Below are 27149 nucleotides of genomic sequence, written 5' to 3'. Positions count from 1 at the left end.
TGATGTAATATTTGAATTTAAAAATCAAATTTGATATAATATGATGACATACAGCCAATAATGGAATAAAGTGCACTGTGTAACAGCAGTGTTACAAATAATAAGACCTGAAAAATGTCCTATATACCAGGAACACAATCACTTATCTAGAGAATCAATTGAAGTTAATAATTAAAAATTATTTTGAAAGCATGACTGCACAGTGAAAGGAATGTTTGGTGCCAGTAATTCTCTTTGATTTCCAACTGCCATTTTTAATTTCTAGTTGTCACAGCTGATCTTGCATCTTACTCTGTAATGAAGTTTTAAATTCCAGTTATTTCAGTGTAACTCAAACAATCCATTTATCTTCTCAAACAAAAGGTTGAAGTTGAGGTCTGTGTAAATTATTGGACAATTTCTTGCAGCCCTGACAACTTAACTTTAAAGCAAGCATGCCATCCATAATGCTTTTGGTGTAATCATTATGCTTTTTTTTATCTCACATAATTACGTCTTAATTTGCCTCTGCATAGATTACACCTTTTTGGTATAAAAAAAATGAAGCAAAAAAGATGTTTGTCATTTTTAATATCATGTCTTTTGTCCCAAACCATATAAATTTAAAAGTATTATTCATCTAAAAAAAAAGAAGAGTAAGAGTATGTTTGTCTATCATAGACTTCCAGGTACTTTCCTTATTTTCTATATATAGCAGCTACACAAGACACATTTCCAAAAAGACAGTTGGTGTTCCTTCAGTTTGAAAACATCTCAGGGTTCATTATATTTTGATAGTACATGCATATTTAGGTTGCTGAACAGTCTATACTTGAAAAAAACATGGTGTGAGATGTTAAATAGAACAGGCATTAACGTTATGATTCTTGGTTGTTATATGACTGAGAAATATTAAAGGGGAGGGGAGGGATTTGTTTCAACTTCAAAGCATGGATAAAAAAAGGAACAGGTACTAGTATTTTACAGATTGAAAAAGAAGAATATGAGAGTGACAATGCAGCATTCAGACCAAGCACATCATTATGCTGAGTGCAATATTTGAGAACTTGACTGAACAATCATGATGAGAAAGTTAGACATTTACACTTGTTAAAGTGAGTGTTGTACATAAATAATTTTTCAGTACATTTTGTGTTTTTATAATGGTACTAATCCACATGGATTTTGTTGCAGATTCAGGTTAGTTGCAAAAATAAATGTACATTTTTCAGTTTCCTGTAATTATGGAATATAATGTATAGATTAATTAGACTTTTTAGGCTCAGATTAAGTTTTCCTGCCACTTCCATTGGTAATAATTATATATATATACTTGGGGGTGGGGGTGGCAGGAATGCTTGTGGACAATGGTAACTGACTAGCAGGGCAGGCAGGTGCATAAACTTGGTCATTCCAAAAACAAGAAGGTCAGAGTTTATGATATAGTACTGATTACAGTATTTGAGCTTGAGGCAGAATTCCAAGAGTCAAACTGACATAAGTGGGTGGAAAGCATTCACATAAGTTTTGGGTCAAATATGAAGTCCATACCACCAAACCCAGAATACAGTCAGAGGGAAACCCAGTAACTAGATAGTATTAATATAATCAAAGGCAAGTTAAATCTTTCATTAGAGCATCTGACTTATAATCCTAGGGTTGTGGGTTCGGGACTTACCAAGGACAGCATTGTTTGGTGTCTTCTTTGTTGCCAAAAATGGTACTTAACTCCAATTTCCTTGCATGATATAACTAAGAGCAGTTGCCAACTCAGATTTTTCATTGGCTCAGCTCACAGGGCATGATTATAGAAGGGTTAACTAGCCCTGTTGGACCTGGAGCTGTCAGTATTAACTGTTTTGTCATGGAGATCAGTGGAACAGCCAGGCCAGCAGTTTCATAGGCCCTGAATAGTTACAGAGCTCTTGTTTCAGGATGGAAATGCATGTCCGGAACTAAATTTCTTAAAATGTGAGAGCCTGTGTCATGGAAAACTGACCAAATTTGGAACATGGAAGTCCAGTACAGAAAAAATAGTTAAAGAGTCTCAAAGCAAGCATGATAATATTTCATGTTCTGCAAACCTCTTTACATCCTTTGGAACATAATTTTAGTATCCTATAAGATAAATCATTGCATCTTGTATTCAATAAAGCTGTTGTTAATAACTATATTTTGTGGATGGTGGTGGAATTTGGTTACGTTTTCTTTCATTAGTGGCAGTGTTTTATTATGATTGTCACAGAACATGACATCGTATCAGCACCTTTCAGATATGCATATTGATGTTTTAATATGGGTTTTAATCAGATTGCGATTTCTTTGGTCCTATTCCTCATTCATCGGAAGAATCCTGCTTATTGATATCAAAATTCAGTGCAGTGATTAGTCAGATTTTTTCGTATAATTGGATCAACGGTTTAATGATGAAGACTTTTATTATTAAGTACATATAGAGCTTAATGTTATTCCAGTGAAGAACTGGAAAGACTGGTTTTATCTAATGAAGAAATCGGTGAATATGTTGTCAGAGAAAATGTTTAACATGACAGCTGGACTGTCATACAGAAGATAACACATCTTTTTAGTTCATTAACCTAAAGGATAAAAAAAATCTCAGTTGTGTGTTCAACAGAAATAAATTTAGTCACTCCCATTGGATCTGCTTACTCTGCATAAGTGGTGGTACAAGAATTTTCTCCTGCAGGATATCATTTTGAGAAGAAATGGTTCATTTTGCTCCTATATGGCTAAAGAAATGTCGAAAACATGGAGCTTTATCTTAAAAAATTATACTGATCAGAACAGATTTGGTCAAAAAGTATTCTCTCTTAGGGACCTTGCACTAATGAACTAACAATAGTGCTGATGAGCCATCATGTACGGATGAAAACCGGAGATTATTTGAAACATGTTTTCATAATGTGTAATCAAGAATTTCAAATGAATGCATCCTACTCAGTCTAATTAAAATCAGTGTTCCACTGCCCTATGTGAAGATCTGACAGTGGCCTCTTAGGTGTTATATGCCGTTGTCCTTCGAATTAGCCAGTGGAAGTGCAGTTGTAAAAAAATTGATGAGTCAGATTGGACAGCACATTGATGCTCTTTGGCCATACTTGCATCTCAGTCTGCCAAACACAAAGATGCAAGACTTTATCTGATTGGCTGATAAAATTAGTGATTATAGTAATAACATTGCTTATCAGAAGAACGCAACCCCTAATTGGTCTGTCTCAGATTTTCAGGTATGACATGAAGATCTGATTTTAATCAGATATATGACCTACTGACCCTGATTTCTTGGTCTGTTGCCACGGATTAGTGTTTTAGAGAAGTGAGTGATCTAAACCCACAGTGGCCTCTTGTTTTGAATTCATGTTACTAACAGGGATGCTTAATAGGTAAAATCGTACATGTTTTCAACTGTTGCTTATTGTGTTTGGGAAGTATTGATGTTTTGTAGGAGTGGAGGATATGCATATTTGCAAATACAGAACTGTAATGATTGTATAGATGGAAAAATATCAAGGTGTGACAGCTGTGATCAAAACATTGCAGTATTTGACTATTCAGAATGCTTACAGTAGCAGAATTGGTGATGGCAATTTAAATTGGTTTACGCTGTTTAATGTACATGTAAGAACAAATCTGTTGTTTCATTATCTGCAAGCAGAACAGGGTCAACAGGTTTATTCTAATTCTCCCCAAGCTTTTGAAAGAAAAAAGATGTGAAAGATGTTCTACTCTGCCCATCAGTGCATGTGTTTTAAATGGCAACAACTACCACTAGACCCTTTCAGAATGGGACTTGACATTTTTGGGGATATGATCAGGGGTGGTCTGCAGTTGAGAATAATTTTGGGGAGGTTTTGGAGGAATGGGGTGATTTGGACCAGTACTCTGGTTGTAGAGCTGTGTTAGTTGATGGTTATGGGACAGGAAAAAATATGCATGTTTATACATGTGGGGTTAGTGATAACTGAGAACAGCATCAAGATGCTGCATTTTTCCAGCTGATGTCTATTATTTTGTAGGAAATCATGGTAGATCATTATCTTCTGGACCATTATGATAATGCCGATCAGGGTTCACTTTCAGCAGTCTGATTAAAATAGATATCCTGCAAGTAATAATGGCAGGTACCGATAGAAGTTCTGTTAACTTCTGGAATTCCAGGTCGTTATTTTTTGTAACCTGTCAAGCAATGCATATCTTGTTGTGGAAAGTTGTCATGATATGTTACCAAATTTTTTTTCTTCCTATAAATATGAAGCTGCAATTTGATTGGTGAATTGAAAGGTCAGCAGAGCATGATCTTATATCATTATCAAATCTCCATTATGGAAGGGATCTCATTTTAATTTGCTTTTCTTTTCACATTCTTGTGTTGCAGGTAATACTTGCCATTAATAATAGTTGATCTGTTTTGTTACAGCAATTAACCTAGTTGGCATTGTTATAATTTCAACCAGTATTTGTAGGCATCATTGATACCTTTGGCAGGAAATACCATGGCCTTTTGCAATTTACCTGTATATAAGGATTACAGCTAGTAAATGATTAATTGCAGTATTTACTTGTATTAGATCTACATACCATGGCTAATTGGTGCACTGACCACTGTCTTAAACCACATCAGCTCCAATGATTAATAAAGGCTGGGCACATAGTGACCATAGTGATAGGGGATTAGGTGAGATATATATATATATATATATATATATATATATATATATATATATATATATATATATATATATATGTACAAGAGCCCCAGGGAGTTTCTTTTTCATTATAGTGGGAGAAATGTAACCTGTTAATGTGAAGCATTGTTTATGACCTAGTCTTGACAATAAGCACAGGTAAGAAAATTTGCCTGGAGCTACAAGAGGGATCAGCCTTTTAATTTGCAAGATGCTACAAACAAAACTACCAGTCCTCTAGAACAGCACAGGTACATCATACAGCAAATATAGATTATATATGTACAGAACAAAATTCAGTATAGGATTTGCAAGGAAGCAAATTGTTGAACACCTCTGTGACATCTATCAGTATCTGATAATAGACATGGTGACATTGGTTTATTAACTGGCCCATATCTTAAACATCATTCAAAAGGACATAATGCACAGTTTGCATTCAATTTACAGGTTAGTGTACGTTTTGTTTGTCTATTATACATTAATTCTGGTGACATTTACTTGACATGATGTCAGACTTTCTCTGTTGCATATTTCCAAGCTTTATGTGATGCAGTGGACTCTAGTATATGTTTACCTTTATTAGTACCAGTTATTTGACTGATTTTAAAACTGGACAGAATTAAAGCATAGTTAATTCAAAAATGCCACAGTACATGAACAAAGAACCAGGTTTTTTGTGGTATTTCTAATAATACAATACCACTAAAGTTTCTTTTTGAGCCTTATTTTGTTTTGTTGAAATCCTCCAAGAAAAATGTAAAGTTAATTGGTAACCCTGCCATTCATCAGATTTTAGATAGGACAATGAACTTTATTACCCATATTAAGCTGACATCATCTCATCTAGTAGTACGTTCAAGACTAGCCAATATCGACAATTCAGTCTACTATCTATTTTTATTTAAGCACTAAAAACAGTATGAATAACATCAGCTTAACAATTTATTCAAAAATTAATGATTCTAAAAGGCTATAATCTGGGAGTAAGACAACAATACATCACATCCATGTTGGACTTCACCGGTGTTTTGATAGCACTACATATGTTCTGACCTTGTTACCCATAGAGACAACCCATGCATTGTTCTGAACGGGCCATTTTTTGTGTGCCAGAATACACAAGTATTAATGTACTGTTCCCTTGATAACTCACAAACCCACCAATAATGTAGGGTCATGCGTGGATCCCATTTGTTTTTACTTTATCTGTCATCAGGCACGGCCATTGTTATAAAAATATATTAAAAAATTTAATGTTTTATATGACCTATCAGGCACTGCTTATCAAAGCTGGACCGACTTGAACAACACTCACAGTCAGCAACTTTTACCAAATTTGTGGGAAAGTATTCTGGCATAAATAATACAGATTTATATAAAATGATTTGTGTTTATGGAGTTTTAAAGAAAAATAATTTAAACACAGCTTTAGCAATTTTAGACATGTCACCGCAATGTCTGCATTGTGGCATTTTATAGTGATGTCTACCACTGGAGCATCAAGCAGTAGATATGTAGCATCATGTCCAACCCATTCACATTATCCTGACGCTAGGCCTGTTAGTCCTAGCACTAAAATCTTAATGCTGAGTGCCAAACAAGGCAGCTGCTAGTACCATTTATATGTCTTTGGTATGACTTGGCTGAGGTTCAAACTTGTCACACAAGAAAAAAAACACTTAACAAAATATTACCAGCTCTGAGGAGGTATCCTAGCATATCTGACCAACAACATTGATCTGCCAGTAAATATAGAAGACATTACAAAAACTTGAGAAACCTTTATACAGTATTGTTTTAATAACATGCAGTCAGTGTGTAGGAAATTTCAACAGAACACATCCTAATGATAAAGGTTTTCAGGTCAACTACTCATGCACTTGACTCTATATAGGTAGAGGAGTGATGTCAGCCCCACTTGGGTCTCTTGTGTTTGCTTTGTTTTTGTTTTTATTTGACAACTGTAGCAAAGAAGTGCAGATTTTAATTTCTCATTTGTGATTTCAATGTTAACTTCAACCTTTTTTCTTATTTTTTTAAAGACACCACTTTGGTGGTTGCTTGGTGCTAAATATGCTGGACAAGAGGCATTAATAGTTATAATTGTTACCAAGTCATGAATTGATGACCCCTAAGCTTTGCTTGGCTATGACAAGTATGCAATTGTATGTTTATGCCAGAGATTTGGAGGTTAAACAGACCAGCTACATATGTGCAGCTCAGAAATAAATACCACTAAGCTAATCCTACTCAAATACATTACCACTCCACTTGCAACACGCCAGTGATTGGCATCACCCACAATATTAACTTCAGATTATGTCTTCCCATATGGCATTAAATATACCACTGCAATCAGTAAATTATTCCAAAATGTATTATTATATAAATGAAAGTATTGACATGTGTAAGTATTATTCATAATCAACAATAAGTGCAGAGTTTAGTAGGTTCAACTTTAATGGGAATGTATATGGTACCCAAGTCATGTAGGTCAGTTGGCAACATGCATGATACACATGTATTATAGTTAATCAGACTGTTTTGCTCACTAGTCTATCTTCACTGTGTACTAGCCTATCTTGACTGTGTACCAAGAAGCTTTATTTTTGAACATCACTTAGCAAGATCAAGAAATTCACACACATTTTATTAATGCTTGTGCATGTTCAGTTTTTAATGGTATCTCGAAATGATAATAGCGATATGGTTCTGATATCATAATGGTAGTTGTACAGTGCTGTAGTGGTTGCCTGTATGTAACTGAAACTTCTGTGAAGAGGATTGTTCAGAAACTTTAATGAATTCGTAAAAATTTATTCTGTTTTCCCAGCAGGTCCATTGGGGTTGTCTAATTCTATTTTTTCATTAGGGAGAGGACCAAAATTGTTTCTGGTTTTGACTGAAGTTCTTTTTAAAAAATACTGAAATATTGTGATCCACAACTTTATTAGCTTCAGCTTGATGTGAGTTTGTTTAGTTTTACTGTATTTTTATGGCTATAGTGATATTGGTGTCTGTCCACCCATTTATCTGTCTATAGTATTGTTTTTGTAGTATAAAAAAAAAACCTCCCCCAATTTTGATGCCTTTGGTAATTTTTCTCAGACCTTGGGGTTAACCATGGAGGCTACAAGTTTTGGGAAGGTCAGAGTCAATGGAGCTAAAAATTCTGATTGTCTTCACTGCATAACAAGTCTTTTTTTTTACCAGATTTGCTTCAAACTTGATACATTAGATAGACTACATTTGGCAGCAACAGTTCACTACTGATTCAGAGGCAAAGAGATGAAAGGTCCAGATGACAGGCAGAAAGTGTCATTTTGGTTTCTACATGATGAGGTTGCTTTCCACCCAGTTTTAATCAACTTTGTCATTACATTATACTTGAGAAAGACATTGCTGCTGAATCTGTGATTGATAGTTCAGTGGTCAAGGACACCTGATTTGTAATTACAAAAATATCTAAGTTCAATATATGTAATGGCTTCTGTAATTGGCTGTATCAACCATAATAGCTATTTTTTATTTTTACGTTGCAAAAGAACTGTGTTAAATGTCCGATAAAGGGAAATACTGAGCTAAGGAAACATTTATGCCTATGATTAAAGAAAAGTCTCTCAGAATGAACACAGCTCTTGATCAAACACATTATCACTTAATGCTATGGCTGTCCATTTTGTGATTTCCTGACACCAGGAACTAGTTTGGTTTGTCAGACAAGTTACTAACAACATGCGTTTAGACCACTATAATGTAGGCTTGGTTATATATATTTCCTCCAGCATTACATTGTTATTTTTTCCTGGTACCATTACCTTTCAAATCAGCATTTTTCTGCTTTAATACTTTGATTTATTATGACATTTTGGGGATTTTTATTTTCTTATTGGACTTTCAAAGGTTCATTCAAGTAAGGTTGATGTTAAGAGTATGGTACATCAATCAGAAATGCAATGTAAACAAAACTGTACCAGAAAATAAAATTTGGGACTAATTGTTTGCTTTAATTATGAGAAAGGCTCAGAAGAAGTAGACTGGTTTTTGCAGCATGATGATTTACAATAAACAGTTTACTCAACAGAGATCTAGTTTATTTGGGATATTGTGTTCCCTTTATTTTCTCTACATGCATAGTTTCAGGGTTTGCACCAGAAAATATTATTTTAAAAATGAAACCAATTTGAAACAGAATACCTGTTCTTAACAGAAAATAATAGTTTGCTCCTGTAATATCGTTCTCCAGTCAGAAATGGATTTTTCTAGTCTTGCTTGCAAAGATACTCAAGACACTATAAGCTACACAGGAGAAGTGGGTCCTCTGAAAGGTTGGTTTGTGGAAAATTTTTTTTTTTAAATATTTAACAACATGAAGGAAAACAAAAACTTGGGTGATTTGTAATTAGGAGTTTTTAAAAATATTTTTCTTAGACATATTCAGCTGTCATCATTACATGGGCAAAGTAAGCGAGTAACTTGGAGATATGCAGATACGTTAGACTGATGTGCATGGTAGTTGTTCTTGTCTTATTGAGTTGTTGCTAAATGGTAGTTGTTCTTGTCTTATTGAGTTGTTGCTAAATGGTAGTTGTTCTTGTCTTATTGAGTTGTTGCTAAATGGTAGTTCTTGTCCTATTGAGTTGTTGCTAAATGGTAGTTGTTCTTGTCCTATTGAATTGTTGCTAAATGGTAGTTGTTCTTGTCCTATTGAGTTGTTGCTAAATGGTAGTTGTTCTTGTCCTATTGAGTTGTTGCTAAATGGTAGTTGTTCTTGTCCTATTGAGTTGTTGCTAAATGGTAGTTGCTCTTGTCCTATTGAGTTGTTGCTAAATGGTAGTTGTTCTTGTCCTATTGAGTTGTTGCTAAATGATAGTTGTTCTTGTCCTATTGAGTTATTGCTAAATGGTAGTTGTTTTTGGAGTGTAGTACTATTTGCAAAAGTTTATCATGGTGATCACTAACCTTTTTATATAGTCATAAAATTGTAGACCGCTCTGGTGGCCTAGTGGTTAGAGCATCTGCCTCAGATTTGGGAGGTTGCAGGTTCAAACCCAGGCTGAGTCATACCAAAGACTAAAACTGGTACTAACAGCTGCCTCGCCAAGCACACAGCATTAAGAGGTTAGTGTTAGGACTGGTCAGCCTGGTGTCGGGATAATATGACTGGGTGAGACATTATGTTACATCACTATAAACTGCCTGACTGCAGACATCATAGCGATAAGACTGAAAAATTGTTTAAGCTACGTTAAAAATCCAAAACACACACACTTTCAAAACTATATGTCTGTTCAGATTTGAAATCATGACCAGTATTTTCACTTTTCCAGTTCCATTGATATTCTTTTCATGCATTTACATGTAGCAGTTTCCTATATCTTCTCTGTTTGATCACAAAATCTGTTGCGTATATTCCCCTGTGTCACATATTTTAGTAACCATAAAAAACAAATTTTCCATGTAATGACCTATTGTTCTTGCTAAAGTGACTATGCCAAGGTTTTGGATTATGTACTGTCAAAGTTGGGTTCCTGACTTCTAAGCAAAAGGGCACAGGTCAAAATCAGACCATTGGGTCAGAGAATGTGATGTGTCCTCAGGCAAAGCTCTACTTCAATTGCCTTGGCACTAAATAAGCTACTGGTATTGCAGTACCATAAAGCACCGTAGAAAACCAAAATTTTCCCCTATTGAATTGGTTTTTAATGCAGGATAATGCTTTACATGTCTACTTTTGTTGTCAACTCGGCCTTAATAGAGCTTGTCATGTCAGTCACGTTGCATCGGAATACACATCATGCCTTCCACAACCATGGTTAGCAGAAGGTTTTAGAAACAGGCACATTTTTATGAAACTAATCAGAAACTGCTCAACATATTTGACCAAAATTGACAAAGCATGCCAGCGCCATGTGCATTTAGGTTAAACAAATGAGGTTGATTCATTGTCAGAAATTGTCACTGTTACTAAAAAGTAAAAAAAGATTATTCAAAATAATTCCTTTAACACGACTTCCCAAAATTTGACCAGACTTGTTGGGGCTAGTTTGCACAGTTGATTCCAGGTCGCCAAGTTGTAAGATGTGACCAGTGGAAGCAACCATTTTTCACGCCTGGATAAAGATGCGTGTCTAAAGGTGCTATCCCACTCCCCCTATGTTGTTTGGGGAAGCAAGTGGATCTGAACCACACTCATGAATTTGTGATGAATCCCTGGTTGCCAGTTGGAAATTGTATTGCTTAGTTAAATTTGTTTCCATTTATTTGGTTTAAGAAGAAAATCTGAAAAGTGAACACAGATTTTGGTGCAGATTGTAAAGATAGTATTGTAGACTGAAAAAAACAGTAAGATAATATAGTAAAGGAATATACATCCCAAAACTCCACTCCTAAATGGCAGCCAGTTTTTTTTTTTTAAAACTCCATATATCAGTGGAGTCAGTTTATTTTCATTATCATCTCAGGCCCAACACATTTTTGCATTACTTGGTAAACAGGTGAATGAAGATTTCAGCTGTGAACCCTATTAGCTTTGCATCAGTCTTCTCTTATTTGCAGGTTTTAGTAGGGTTAAGGGATGAGTGTGTGCTTTGATAAGTAGGGCAGTATGCAGCACTAAACTTAAACATTACAGGAAATTCTCCATTAAGTTGCAAAGCAAAATCCAGGGAATATAATATAACAGCTAACTTCAGTATTAATTTTAAAGTGAATCACTTTCTGTCTGTTTGATGACTTCCTTGACTGATCATATTTTACTAATTGCTTTGATGAAGGCATAGACATTTAGTAATGATTTATTCCATTTAAGATGATGAGATCAACATCATTTTGAATATCTTCATTATAGTTTGTGGTATTGATTTCATTGCAACTTGTATTTCAACACTTTGTTGTTCAGTTTTTTTGTGTGTGTGTTTAATTTTCATTAATGTCTGTTTTAGGATCATTTTTGTTTATCATGCGATTATCAAATGCTTTTGTTTCAGTGATCCAAATGCGGCTTGGGCAGCAGGTAACCCAGCGGGTGGTCCCCAGCAGTCCCTCTCCGTGGTAACCACAGTGTGGGGGATGTCTCAAGCTCCACAGAACGGCCCCTATGCACACAATACGCAGTCAGGCTACACCAATTCTTCTATGTCAGGCAACAACTACACACAGCCACCTCAGGCTTTCCCAAGCAGCCAGCTGCAGAAGCCAGCTTACAACCCAGTGCAAAATGCAACACTGTACAGAAGAGACTCTGGGTCCTATCAAAGGCCAAGGTAAAAATGTTACGGACAGTCTTATTTTGTAATACAGTGCAGTATGCTTTAGCAACAAGTTTTACCAGTCACGTTCAGTTGTCACCATCTGGTATAGCACTTTGACCAGTGTCCATTTGGATTTTTTGGTCCAAAATACCTTGGCACTTGTTTTTGTTTCCCTGTCTAGAATGACCACACCACTTGTATGGCTAGCATTATGAAAAGTCAGATTTACCCCTCACAGATGCATATTGGATTTTACAGATGGAAGTGTTACGAATATTTGTTGATTCCTATATTTACCAAACTGATCTTTGTTCCAACGTAACTATAAATTGCTTAACTTGAATCCATACAGGGTTATCCCTACTGCAGTGTGTTCCTTAGATGTCAGGTTTTGTCACTCTGATTTTTCCTGGCTATTATAAACATGATGATAAAATTTAGCCACTGAAAAGCACAGTAATCCACTCAAATCTGAATGACACCCCACCATTTTAAAGATAAAATGTGGTATTTTAGTATCTTTTTCAAAAATAACAAAATGTATTTCAGTGGGTACTAGGATATTCTTTTGTTGCCTGCAACACTAATACTTTTTTTCACCTGGAATTTGTTCTTTGTGTATAAGTCCAAAGTCTACTGAAACCTCAGTTGTATAAAACATTATTTCAATGCATATTGTATATCTTTTTACACTAATAAATACATGACACAAAATCATATATGCTTTTTAAATTCCTTGTTTTCTAGTTTGTAAGTTGTTACTGAAATAAAAACGCTATTTTAAATATTGTTTAATCGCCATCAAAATAATTCAGAGACATTCATTTTTGCAGTGGATACCCACCCACCCCTAATACACCTGGGTCAAATACCCCAATGTCTGGTGCTCCAAATGACTACCATGCCCCACCAGGAGCCCTGTCTGCAGCAGCCTTAGTAGCTGCAGCTGCCACAGCAACAGCTACAGCCACAGCAACTGCCAGTATGGTAGCACTTCAGGAACAGCAGAATCAGCAGCAGCAACAACAGCAGCAAATGAACATGCAGATGAACATGAACAATCAGTATGCACCACAGATGCAGGTGAGTGGTCAGGTGATGCTGACATTGAATGCAAGGCAGTGAGTCATTGTTTTTGCAGCATGCATGTCATCATTTTCGTAGCACAAGTATTTAGATTTCTGACATGTATCCATCCGCTCCAGGGTGCCGGGGCAAAGCATTACACAAGTGCTCTTGCCAGCCAATTGTCACTGTAAAGCCATCTGTCAGTTTTTGCAATTTTCATGTTCAACATTGAACATGTTTTAACCATCATGGTGTGCTGGACCAAATCATGCACAGAAACCATAATGGCTTCGTAAAGGTCTGTTTTTTTTTTCTACTTTAGAGGTGTTATGAGTAGGAAATCAAGAATGCCACTTTAGTAGATGATTACGAAATAGTAAATTGAAAACTCCATAGATTCAAGAACACAGAACTCTTGGAAAAAGTGCTGGTGTTGTGAGAGGCAGCCATTAGTATGTTTTAATCAGTTAGTGCAGAACTTACACAGCGTTGCACCTTGAGCCGGCCTAGGGTATATTTACCAATCCCAATGTGTCAGTGTACTCCGAAATTTGGCATATTCCCATAATTTGATCATTGTAGTGGGACAGTGATACATAAAATGTCCCCATGAGAGTTCAGCCAAGCCGCAACATCAGTGATGTGTAGGCCAGGTGTAGGTACAAATCTTTTAAGCTGTGGTACATTAATCTAATCTAATACATTACAAGAAGTCACAAGTTTGTAGTAGACATGGAGTTTTGAAACTATTTAAAGTAATTTGTATTAATGAAAATATTTCTCATGAAAAAAATTATGTGATAAAAAAATTAAGCATCAGAGCTGGATACCATGAAAAATTGTACATTGCAGTGTACCACAATATTTCTGAACATATCGGGATTCAGAACATGGTGTACTGCAGTTGTATTTGTGATGAACAATTTCATGTTTTGAGGCACGGTCCTTGCAACTTTTCTTAAAAAATTTCCTTCAGTCAGTAGCTGGAGAAAAAAAGTTAGCTCTGATGTATGTTTATAGAAAAATATCACCATATTATATCCCTTAAATAATTACCCCCCAAATTATCTTGAAGGAGAAAAAAATCACAGCATTCAAAAGAAAACTTCACCCCTTACCACCAAAAATTAATATATAATAAAAGCAGCACCTATAGTAGATGGATGTTCTTCTTGTGTGTTAATTTTTGTGTAAATTGTAATCTAAAAGCTGGGACATGAAGCTTACACAATAGCTGACATCCTGTGAAAGACATTTTATTTTCTCTGATTAGGCATGTCCTATATCATGCTGTACCTTTGTAAAGCTTGCTGTTATGACCTAGTAATCTTGGTGAGCAGTACGTTAAGAGAGCAAAAGACTTGAGTACACTTGAATTGGAATGTCAGAAATGGAGTTATTTGTCTTATTTTAATTTGTCTTTTTTGAAAAATACAAGTTTGTAATAACTGCCTTCAGTAAAGCAGTAGATACAATGCTAGCTATGCCAAATAATTCACAGTAAATCTTAGATATGTTAAAATAAATTTTAAAATACGTAGAAAATAATTGAGATCTCCCAGTAAATAAAACTTGCTGTCCTGCTGAAGAGGAATACATTTTTTTTCTCTTGATTGTTCAGGCACTCAGTATTAGTCAAATTCAACCTCCCACATTTGACCACTTTCAAGAAGAGCCATTTTAAGTCATTACTGTCATTACTATAAGCTATAATTACTGATTATAAGTAATGTTCAATTACATATAACACCTACATCTGCCAGCACATCATGGCAGATCTAGGTCTATCAAGTTTGCAGTTAGTACTACACAAGGATATACACTACATAAAAAGCAAATGTATTTTTAGGTCAGTACAGACATGGAACCCTTGAAAAATCTAAGCTTACATTTGAACTTCAGATTTCATGCCAGTCAATCACAAAGGACTTTTGTAATGCCACTTTTAATTTCATACTCAATCTCCAACTTCATTTTATGTTCTCTAGGCCAGATCATTATTTTGTGATCTATAGGCCAGATCATTATTTTACGATCTCCAGGTCAGATCATTATTTTACAATCTCTTGCCAGATCAACATTTCATGATCTCAGCTGTATCATCATCTGATAATACCAACTTTTTGAGACCTGTCTGATGATATTGATGGGGATTGTACTGGACCTGTACAAATTGTTATTTGCCTATTAAATGCTTTTAAAAGATGTATGATACATACTCGCTTGTATGTTGAGTCCAGCTGCACATACCCAGATCTGCTGTTGCATAATACACAGGCATATCTGGGTCTATGAGTTAGGAGTAATCAGCAGAAAAATGAAACCATGGTCAACTGGTGCATTATATGTTGTTGCTTCATGTAGGTGCCCAATTTTGTATATCATGAAGAAATTAAGGAATTGGAAAATATAAGTATTTGTTGTGCAAGCAATTTAATTGGAATGGTTTACTGCAGATATAATATTAATTAATAGAATTAAACTTTCTGAGCAGATGTGTACATTTTGTAATGAAACTAGAGAAACTTTGTTGCGACTTCTCTCCAAGGGTACCTTGGCATTTTTTTTTTAGAACCTGACTTTTAATCAGTAGATTGCTGCTGTGCCTTTAAATACTAATACATGCATATATACATTTAATGCACTTACGTACGTGACAGTTTAGATTTATTTGAACTTGCTTCTTTCTATACATGTGAAAGTTACGTTGATATGAAACCAGATGCTTTCATTTTAGGTGTATGGAAATCACCAAAAAAACTGACAATTCTCCACTAGAGTCACAAACATTTTACCATATTTACTGAAGTAGTGTGAAACATTATGTGAGGGTTTATTTTTCTTGTTTAAATAGCATTTTTTAAACTATTGGGAAATGGGAACTAAGGCCTTTTTCATGGATGGCTTGAGCAGGTGTCGAACCCTCAGGCTCTTCGATTACAGGTCTTACACTCAACTAACTGGCTTGCATTTGGATTTTTGTTTAACTCATCAATCCTGCCTGTTGTTGTGGTTTGTTTACAGCATTCATTGGCTGATCCCATCTCCAGTTGTGGTGAATGTGTGTTAGATGCAACGTCTCTGATTGGTTAAAAATGTTTTTTTCTCCAAGAATCAGATCAATATTAAACCAATCAGAAATGTTTCTTGGGTTTGATCTCGAACATATTGAGCAAGCAGAGGAAAGATATGTTCGGCAGTTGGATATTTTGCGAGATAGATTTGATGATTTTGTGTATAGTGTATAAATAAGTTGTGAAAGACTTGGACAAATAGGAAAAAAATACATCACTGTGTAGACAAATTCAATTGGAATAATTGGTGAAAATTTCATTGATTTTTATTGGATGCAAGAAAAGAAATTAAGGTAAGAGTGAATGCATGTGCATGATGTTTACAAAATTTCCCAAACAGGTAAAAACTTTCTGGGGCACAAGGAGCTAGACACAGCTTAGTGCTGCTGGGGCATAGCAGCAGTGATACTGATAACAGGTCTGGGACTGAATGAGTATGGCCATATAGATCTTATTTAAGTTAAGTAGATATGTAAGGAAATTTCAGTTTGAGATCATATTATGTCTTGTATATACTAGTACTTTTGAAAATGTGTTTGCAGATTCTGAAATGGTATAAATACTGATGACAGTTTTAATGCCTTTAGAATAAAAATTTCTCATTGAAATTAGATCCACCAGTAGTGAATGGCTTACAAAATACAGTACAGTGTTTTTGACAAGTAATGTCAGTAGATCCTTTTTATATGGAAGTGGTTGGTGCAGAGCACTGATAGTAATACAGTTTATCTTGTATCCATTGAGATTAGGTCTCCCCATACCTTCAGGGCATTTTCAGCTCAGTAAATGTCATCCTTCATACCATGACCTGATGTAAAATCACTGTGCCTGCCAAAGGCCATTACCATTCTCTTTAGCACACCTATGCTTGTTAAAGGAGTGGCTTGTTCTTGGTCAGCTGGGGAATGGGAGGTAACTCACTTTTAGTTGTCCATGTAAGGGAAGTAATTTGGTTAACTTGGCTAAGGCCTCCACATTAATATATCTTTTAATACATCTTTAATAATAAAATGTTGATTAATTTATTACAGGGTAGACTTAAATGTTTATTGCCTTGTGTGCAGAAAAATTGAAGGTTATTAAATTAAAACACTTGCTGGATATATCTTCTCAGATTTTATGTCCCATCATGACTAGTGCAATGTCATTTAGTGTTACCCATTTTTTTTACACGTGTTTTGTTTTGCATTAAGGTCACTCAGGTGAGACACACGTAATTGATAAACTCATTTTTAATTCTATTTTACCCCCATCTTCCATTGATTTTGCCCTAATGTTTTTAAGAAATCATTTAGTTTGGAAAAATGATTCAGATTTTTAACAAAACTCGGATTTTCAACACAGTGTTAGAATTGAAAAAATTTATACCAGTTGGAGCTTAAACATTACATCCTTTGTGAGTTAGATGTCTGCACACAGGATGAAATTTACCAGGAAACTAAATGCATATTAGTTGTAAAATATTTGTGATATAAGAATTTTTTAATTTAATGGATTGACAGAGCTAAGCACAGAGCTGCACATGAATGGCTCAAGTACAAAAAGTCATAAGGTAACTGCCAAATACTAATTCATCATTCTCTCCATCTTTCAGATGCAAGGTCAGCAGCCTCCTTACAACAGTCAGTACCCAGGGATGCAGCAAAGACAACCTGGGCCAATGTCTATGGGTCAGGGACCAGGACCAGGGCCTGGACCAGGACCAATAAAGTCAGGAGCTGGTATGGCCAGCATCTACAGGAGCCGTAACTCGGTCCAGCCATACCCCAACCCACAACAAATCATGCAGCAAAAACGAGGGCCACAGATGGCACAATATCCTAATGGCACCCAGGTATTAGCATGTTTCTATTGCTCTGTGTATAATTCAGTGTAGCTGAGCAAGATAACACATCTAACTTGTCAGTTTGGAAAATTTCTCTCCTGTGCAACCAGAGAATATAATAGGTTTGCATGTTTTCACCCAAAACATATGACACAGAATGCAGTCATCTGTTTTATGTGCAGTCCCGAAAAAGGATAGGAATGACACAAGAGTGCATCATTATTGCATGAATTGCTATGTTTATATGGCCACATTTATGCACCTTGTCCATAAAAAATATACTGCAAACACATTTGTATGTAGAATAATGCTTATCAGTACTTTAATTATCATTTGCAACAATATTTTTACTTCACTATTTTTGTTCCAGTACATAACCTTGCTTTTATTCCCTTACAGTATGGTGGCCCACAGGGTCCATATATGAATCATCAGTACCCTCCTAAACCCCAGTATCCAACTCAGCAACCTCTTCCTTCTCCAACATATGTTGGCCCACAGCCAACCATGCGTCCCAATGGCCAGACACCACAGTACGTGAACCAGTTTCCACCCAGCCGTCAAGCGCCACAAGGGCAGCCAGCATATGGACAGTTTAGCCCTAGTCCAACACAGCAAAATTTTCAGGTATTTGTAGAATTTATTGTGATTATAGTAGAAAATGGGGATATCATAGAAGAATTCTTGTAAAATTCATTTGTTATTTGTGTTTCCTTTTTCCGGATATTAGTTAACATGTTGGAATATGTGATATCTGTTTATAATTTGAAAAGTTACTCATCTTGTATGTCCTTTTAATTACCTAATACCAATACTTTGTTAAACTTGTCATCACTTAATCAGATTTTTCATTTACACTTGTGCATGTTGTAGCTCGAGTATTTATTCTTTGCACTTTCAACATATTGAGACGCATGGATTTTAGTATAGGAATTCTTTCTCTTACAAAAGAAAATATCTTGTGACTATATTAAGTTGAATATCTTTGCATTTATTTAAACTAAAATAGTCATAAGAATTTAATAAGCAAGTTTTTAGGCCTACCCATGAAATATGAAATGTTTTGTTCACAGTAGTTCCTATTATTACACTTTTCCCTGTTAGCTGTGCTAATTCTGATTTTTCCATTGCTCCATACCTTGTTTGACTATCTCAAACTTTCTGTCTTGGTCATTTTTTTTATACATAAATTGGAATAGGGTTGGATGGGGGGAAAAAGAAAGAAATAGAAACAGTCCATGAAGAAGTTGTTTTTTATTGTTGTTATTATTATTATTACAGCAAGCACAGAATATGAACTACCCTCATTCCCCCTTGCCAGGCAACCCCACCCCACCTATGACACCCAGCAATGTACCACCATACCCAGGTGATATAAAGCCATATGTTGGGGAGTACAAACCCACTATGGTGCCAAAGAAAGGTAGGTTATCAGCGGTTTTGATCTCTGTTTAATTCAAGATATTGCAAATTATCTGAGAGATATAAAACTTCTTTAGTGTTCCTTTTTATGACATTTCTAATTCTTTTAAATAGAATTCCTTTAAAAGCTCCGACTTATAAATAGGATTATTTAATATGGATATACATGTAATTGTTATTCCTTAATATTTTATAGTTGGGTCAGATTTTGTTGTTTTTCTTGTAAACAAATTAAAAAAATTAACATGATTAGTTTGGGGGGGATATGTTGAAATGCCACTTGCCTGATTCGAACATGAAATGTGGTGTAATCTTTCTTTCATTGAATTACGTAGTAAAGTCCATCTGTTTTATGATGAGAGAGTGACAAATGTTAACTTGATGCAAAAATATCTGTACTTTTAGTAATGAGTTACCATATTTGTATTAACTATCATATATAACTATATTTGTCAATGCAGATCCAGATGAGTTACGTTTGACGTTCCCTGTCCGAGATGGTGTTGTACTTCCCCCATTTAGATTAGAACACAATCTAGCTGTTAGCAATCATGTCTTCCATCTGCGGGAATCAGTGTACCAGACACTTATGTGGAGGTTTGTAAAATTGACTTCATTAGGGTAGATTTATTGTTTAGTTGTATGTTTCTGAGGATTCTAGAAGGATCCTCAGAATCATACACAGACATTCAAACTCTTATTATTTAATTTCTTTTCAAAGAGTATTACATAATTGGATTATCCCACAACAAGCTGGTGGTAGAAACTTTGTACCATTTCAACTCTGACTTTACATGACTCGCTGACTCGTCCACTCCTAGTGTGCTATCTTGACACTATTCACATCATTCGACTAGGCTTTACCATACTTTTTGGTACATATGTGCCAGCTATTGTGCTTTTGGCATTTTCGTTGTTCTGTTTTTCACTGAATTACATAATCCACTCAACAGTTTATGGATTACACATTTTTGGTACATTTTGTTTTTGAAATTAGAAAGTAAGGTAATAAAAAGTTTGTCCTTTTGTTAATTTAAACCTATTTGTTTAATCCCATACAAATAAATTTGAAAATTGCTTGACCATTGTAGACTGACATGTTTTCATTAGACTCTGTGCTTGACCATCATAGATCTAGGTGCTTTCATTAGGCAATAATTTTTTTAAATAATATTTATTCTCAGTATTTATATGTTAAGATGGGAACAAATAAATTTAATTAGCCAAAATGATGATTTTTGTGAAATGTTGTCATCAGTAGGAAATAAATCTTGAAAAATGGAGAATTGTCAAACACAGTGGGACATTAAAAAGAAGGGAAGAGTCTTCAAAACAAGATTTCTTCAGACATCTTTCTTTCTTCTCATAGGTCAGACTTGGAGTTGCAGTTGAAGTGTTTCCATCATGAAGACAGACAGATGAACACCAACTGGCCAGCATCTGTGACAGTCAGTGTGAATGCAACACCTCTCAGCATCTTGCGTGGAGAAAACAAAACATCTCACAAACCATTATACCTCAAAAATGTCTGTCGGCCAGGCAGGAACACCATTCAGATCACAGTCACCGCCTGTTGTTGTGTAAGTACAAGTAATGACAGGGTTGATTTTGACTTTTACACTTTGAATTTTACAAAATATTGATATTTACAGTAACTTTTGTTAATAAAGCAAACAGTATAACATGCACATTTGTTTTTTTTACCTGTACAGGTATTTTCTTAATAGTCCACTGTATATTAATTGAACTGTATTGACAAGATAATTTTGAAAGCAAAGGCAATGAAATTTTGTGTAACATGCTAATTTGAAATTGTATATGATTCTGTTTGTTCTCCTTAGAAAAAACTTAACACTTTTCCTGAGCCCCATATATATATATATATATATATATATATATATATATATATATATATATATATATATATATATATATGTATGTATGTATGTATGTGTATGTATATATATATATATATATATATATATATATATATATATATATATATATATATATATAGTATGCCTAGTGTACAACTTATTTGGTATTATTTTTTCTTTCAGTCACACTTATTTGTGCTACAGTTGGTACATAGGCCCAGTGTGCGGTCAGTACTTCAGGGATTGTTGCGCAAACGTTTGCTGCCTGCTGAACACTGCATCACCAAAAGTAAGTTAAGTTGTACACAGCAGTTTGGAATTTTAATGAAAAAGGAAGCAGAGGTGAAAAACCGACAATATCACTTTGAGATGTTGATGTGCTTTAGAATTTAGTGCTCAGCATTTTCATAAATTATTAAAACTTGCAAAATATAGTAGTTGTATAAAAAGATGTACAAGATTCCTGGATGTATTTGGGGTCAGCAAAGTAGCTCGACTCTGTGTGATAGAGAGTTGCTGATAATTAAGAACCTTTCATGTGCATTTTATTATTCAGATGGCATTTTGTAATATAAAAAACAAACTCTGTCCAAACTACTGTTCAAGCTGGACATGAGATACAATCCATATCAATAGTTGTAAAAGAACCTGCAAAAGTTGTGAGAAAGAATAGCTTTATTCTAAAGCATGAAAAGTCCTTAAATTTTAAACATTGGTCAAAGCTAGAAAGAATTTTCAGTTTCCACTTGATGACAGAAAATATACTTGATTGATTCATTGCCTAATGATTGCGAATTTAAATTTGCTGAGATTTTACTGGAATTTTTGGAGGTTGCAGAACTTTTCAGATAAGTTGTTTAATAGATCATCTGGGTCTTCTAAACCTATTTATGTTTTCAGTCCAAGTTCTCAGGTGATTGAATTACTCAAGTAGTCATGTTACATCTTTATCAATGCCATATCAACATCATGTTTTATTTTGGTATGTTGAAATTATGAATACTGTTTTTGTGTCACTGTGTGTAAACATCGCTACAATGTGTGATTGTGGTGAGTGCAAGAGAAGTAACATTAAAAATTATTTATAGTGATAAATCTTTGCTTATTTGGTACTTTGCACTGGGGATACAGTGTTAAACATTACCATCAATAGTTACCTTCACCTCTTCCAACGTGCTGTTGCAGTGAATTTTACTCTTAGACCTTGCTAAATTCTGTTGCAATTATTCCGGTAATAAAATTTTGGGGGAATTTTTCACACCTAGTCTTGTGACTCCTATCTCACATTATTTGTAATTTTTGGTGCAGTTTATTTTCAGATCTCCTTTCACAATATATCCGAAAAAAGGATATCGTGTGTTGTTTAAACCAAAATTAGTTACATAAAACTTGTATCCAATATTCCATTGTACAAGTATGTGATATGAAGCGTTCGAATAGGGGAATGGTGCCAAATTTCAGCAAAAACATGTTGTTGAGGCTGCAATTTTAGGTTCTACAACAGCTCTAGTGAAGGAATAATAGAAAAATGTTATATTTTTAAAAAACTTGTAATAGAATTTCATCCAACAGGAAACTGCCAAAATGGTTGTTTCAAATCAATATTTTGAACTTTGAACATTGCATGAAAAGTACAAGTAAAGTATCATAAAATACACTGTCCTTATCATTGATTATTCTTAAGAGATATATTTTTTTAATATTTTTTAGTCAAAAGAAATTTCACAAACGTGTCCAGTAATAATACATTAAATGGAGAGGATGGAGTGGAACAAACAGCAATAAAAGTTTCCTTAAAATGTCCAATAACCTTCAGGCGGATAACACTACCTGCCAGGGGGCATGACTGTAAGCATGTGCAGGTAAGATATTTTTATATTTTGTTAGAGATTTTTTAAAAATTGCAAGCTGTTCTAATGCATTCAGTTCATTTCTAATGGAATATAGTTTGTAAAGTCAATTTCAATTAAAAGTCAGTTTCAATTATATAAAAAAATCCATTCAAATCCAAATATCTTCAAAACAAAAAATAGATAATATAGGTATAAACCTCAGTAAAACAGTATCAGGCATGAGTCTTCCCATTTTTTTTAACGTACCCCACCTTTTGTGTTGGGTGGGAAATGTTATTTTGATTTTGTTGTTAATCTGTTCATAATTGTCTGACCATCTTGATGTCCACATCCATCCTGAACGGCTTTTGATAAAAGATTGCACAAAACCACATGACACAAACAAATAAACTGAAGTATATTTGTGTGCATGTTTTCCATTTTTGTGATGCTTTTTTAACACAGCACTTTTTTATTATTAAAGCAAACATATCATTTATTGGTGATAACCTTGTTAGCAGAATTAAGCAAAAGTCACTTGAGATAGACAAATGAAATTTAGTAGGTATGATAATTGTATTTATTTGTGACTGGCCTAATTAGATTTTCTGGACATTTAATTAATTTTCACATTATTGTATGTATTTTGGGAGTATTTCAAACATTTTATAAAATCATTTTTTGTAAAAATGGGCCAAAGCTGCTTTAGGTAGATGAATGAAATTTGTTTGTTATGTTTGTATGCATATATAGATGGCCTTATTAGATTTTCAGGCCATTCTAAAAGTTTTTAATTTATTTTTACATGTTTTGAAACTTTTTTTGGACTGCGTTGGACATGTTTTACCAATACAATATACTTTTCTGCTGGTTGTAGACTGGTCATGTCCAAATATGTTTCTTAAAAAAAAAATGAAGGAAATGTTTTAATTTTACATTTATGTTGATTGTTTTGCTCAATTCTCAGTACGACTTTGTTATTTTAGTGCTTCGACCTTGAATCATATCTTCAGCTGAACTGTGAGCGAGGTCAGTGGAGATGCCCAGTCTGCAAGTAAGTACTAGTTTCTTTTCTGAGAACTTGTGAGTATTACATACCCATTTCATTCTATTTTTGTTTGATCAGTTGTTGCATTTTGATGTTTCAGTCTATTTTTCTGTTTCACTAAAAAAAAACCACTCACTTGTTTTATTGAGGCATTTTTGAAAACATTTATGTGACAATATGCTTCAATACACCAAGTCAGATTTATGTTAATCATTTTTTTATTCCATTCATAGCATATTGTGGAAAATATATGTAATATACAAAGCTGCATTTTGTGTTTTCATCCAAGTTGGGGAAAGAATTTGTTAGACATATTGTATTAATGTATTTAGGAAACTCTTTGACATGGACACAATATACAATTGTACTGCCATGTTCAAAAATACAGCCTGGGCATGCAGATTTGTGGATAGCGCAAAATTTGTACAAATTTATGCACTTTGAGGGCAGCCAAACATGAGAACTCACGCAAATTAGCTTAAAGTTGCACATATAAAAACAGTCTCTGCACAGGATATTATTATCATTATTATAATTGTTAATTTTTTTCCTAACTGCTAACACCAAATGTGCTTGTTGCGATGTGTTGTGCAGATAGTAGAGGTCAGTTAGTGGTTGACTCAATTTCTGTCTTTTTTTTTAGTAAGCAACAATTTACACAGCTGAGTTCTTTGACTTGAAATGAATGGTTGTTACACTTAAAGTGTTTCTTGGGACATTTCTTGCAGCCAGTAGAGTTTTTTTAGCACTTGTCACGACTTTTGTCTTTTTTCAAGTTGGCAGCAATTTATGCACCTGGGTTGTTTGACTTTACATGAATGGTTGTTAACTAAATTTAATTGGCTCATTGAAACAGTCATTTCAGCCTTGCAGCGAGGAAGCTGTACAATTACATTTAAAATTTGGGCATCCTTGAAAACCCAGACTGGGTGATTCCCAACATTGTTCATCATCCATTAACCATTTCATTTGGTCATAATGGGTGATGATGGTGATAATGTGTCAATGTATATTAGGTTATTGAAGGTGGGAATGTGTTAATGGAAATACCAGTTTGAGATTTTTAACTTGAAAATGATGAATAGAAGTCCAATGTACGTGCTGGATGTACAAAAACAGATGGAATGCCAGTCAACCCCTTTCATGTGGAAAAGGCAAAATGTTTAGCCTAATTAAAATACAGGCAATTTAAAGATTGTATGCAATGTTAATTTTTCTCAATTTAGCCATGTATATGACTGTAAGGGTTAAAATAAATTGAATCTGAATCAAATTGTAAATAAAGAGATATTTTTTTATCAAAATACCCGTGTGAACAAACAAACTATGTCGTTGATGGATGTGAAGCTGTAAAACAGCATTATGAAACAGACAAGAAATCTGAAATAGTAGTCAGTAAATCATTGATTCAGGAAAGTGAAACTTTGTCAAGCTTGTTTTTGTTTAAAAAATTGGGAGAGAAGAGGCCCAATGAGGTGCAGAAGATTGTACATAACAACTATAAAGAACATTATACCAACTTATTTAAGCTTTATAAACTAGCTCTGTATGTACCCCTTGAGACATTTGACTTAACTAAATATTAGCACAAAACAGTATTCATGTATAGATAGATAAGGAATAGATTTAGCTTGGAAAGAACAAATTTTAGAATTTGGATTAACCTCGTTACTTTATTGCATTTAGATAGACTTGGGTATTAATGTTGCAATAAAACAGTTCTTTCAGAAATTGGTTTCAGTGAATGAATTAAGTAGTTTTCAGTTTGCTTTTCTGATTAGTTGCAATCAAACAGTTGCATCAAATTGTTGAAGTTGCTGACATGAATTAATGGACTTGTTTTCATTGGACAGCAAACCAGCTTTACTTGAGGGATTAGAGATTGACCAATACATTTGGGGGATCCTGACTAATTTGGCAAGCACTGAATTTGAGGAGGTGACTATAGACCCCACGGCCAGCTGGAAACCTGTCCCTATCAAGACCATTAAAGAAGAAGATACTGGAGGTAGGTATTTTATTAACCAAATTTGAAACCAGTCAAATGGAAAATGTTTAAGATACAGGTGGTATAGGTATTTTATCAATCAATTTAAAACCAAACTTTTATAAAATTTAAGTCACAGGTCTCAGACCACCCTGAGGGTTGCATGAGGGCATTTTCAGTGGCCCAAGGGCCACACCACTTTTGTTATCTCTCAGGCTGCATGTTTGTAATCCCTGATTTAAGTATATATTCTTCATCTGGGAGGTAGAATCTGAATGGAAACTTTACATTAGCAAGGATTCTTTCATTCAGTATGTAGTGAATATTAAAAAGATTAGAGGATAGCATCAGGGAGCAATTTTTCACATGTACATTTTAAATATGCCTAGCTATGTCCCTGCTAACTACCATGATATTGTTCATTATATTTTTCCCATAGGTGAACCATGTGCTGCGGGAAGGTGGGTGAAAGCAATGTCTCCATCCAGTATGCAGCTTCCCACAATGAACTCCTGGGACATGGGGCCCCAGCATTCACCATATCCAATGAGGCCCTCTTCACAAGGTGAGACAATTTGATTTGCTAACATTGCAGAAGAATCTGTTTTATAATTCTTAAAGGGTATTTCTATCTTATCCATTGTTCATTCCAGAAATAAAAATAGTGGAGCCCAACAGCCCCTTCCAGATCATAGCTCGGGGTTCTTTAGTTTGTGCACGAGAAACCATTCACATCTAGAATTTAATAACGATATTTGAGTCTACATATTTTTCCTCCCAGTACACTACTTTCGTATAAATGCAGCACCGATTTGCTGATGATTTTGTCTTCTCTTTGCATTTTTTGTCATTGATCCACCATGTGCTCAAAATTGGGTGTAAAATGAGTATGATGCTATTATCAACCAATGAAATTGATTGTCTTGTTAATCTTACGCATCGAGTGCACTCTATTCAATTAACATGGGATGCGCTTAAGTCTTAATTCTGCTGTAACCAACTTCAGTCTTTATTTTGTTGGGCCTTTTTTTATGCACCCTATGGGGGTCAGACAGACCTTTCATGAACCAAAACT

General features: G+C 34.7%; 1 protein-coding gene across 4 annotated transcripts in view; it reads left to right on the top strand.

The window, feature by feature from the left end:
- The window catches only part of LOC149803406 (zinc finger MIZ domain-containing protein 1-like), a 410193-nt gene that overhangs the window by 372570 nt on the left and 10474 nt on the right, over positions 1-27149 (top strand). For all 4 annotated transcript variants that reach the window (XM_089953103.1, XM_089953102.1, XM_089953104.1 and 1 more), the window contains 12 exons: positions 11678-11953; positions 12775-13024; positions 17678-17917; positions 18308-18535; positions 19190-19331; positions 19792-19927; positions 20700-20910; positions 21391-21496; positions 22918-23069; positions 24026-24093; positions 25941-26095; positions 26514-26639. In XM_089953103.1, the coding sequence (XP_089809229.1) occupies positions 11678-11953; positions 12775-13024; positions 17678-17917; positions 18308-18535; positions 19190-19331; positions 19792-19927; positions 20700-20910; positions 21391-21496; positions 22918-23069; positions 24026-24093; positions 25941-26095; positions 26514-26639 (2090 nt within the window). The remainder of the gene's footprint in view (positions 1-11677; positions 11954-12774; positions 13025-17677; positions 17918-18307; positions 18536-19189; positions 19332-19791; positions 19928-20699; positions 20911-21390; positions 21497-22917; positions 23070-24025; positions 24094-25940; positions 26096-26513; positions 26640-27149) is intronic.

The sequence above is a fragment of the Sinohyriopsis cumingii genome, chromosome 3, assembly GCF_028554795.1.
Source record: "Sinohyriopsis cumingii isolate HCF-2022 chromosome 3, ASM2855479v2, whole genome shotgun sequence".
Taxonomy (NCBI): domain Eukaryota; kingdom Metazoa; phylum Mollusca; class Bivalvia; order Unionida; family Unionidae; genus Sinohyriopsis; species Sinohyriopsis cumingii.
Note: the sequence above shows the minus strand (reverse complement) of the source record. Positions and strands in the feature narration are given on the sequence as shown.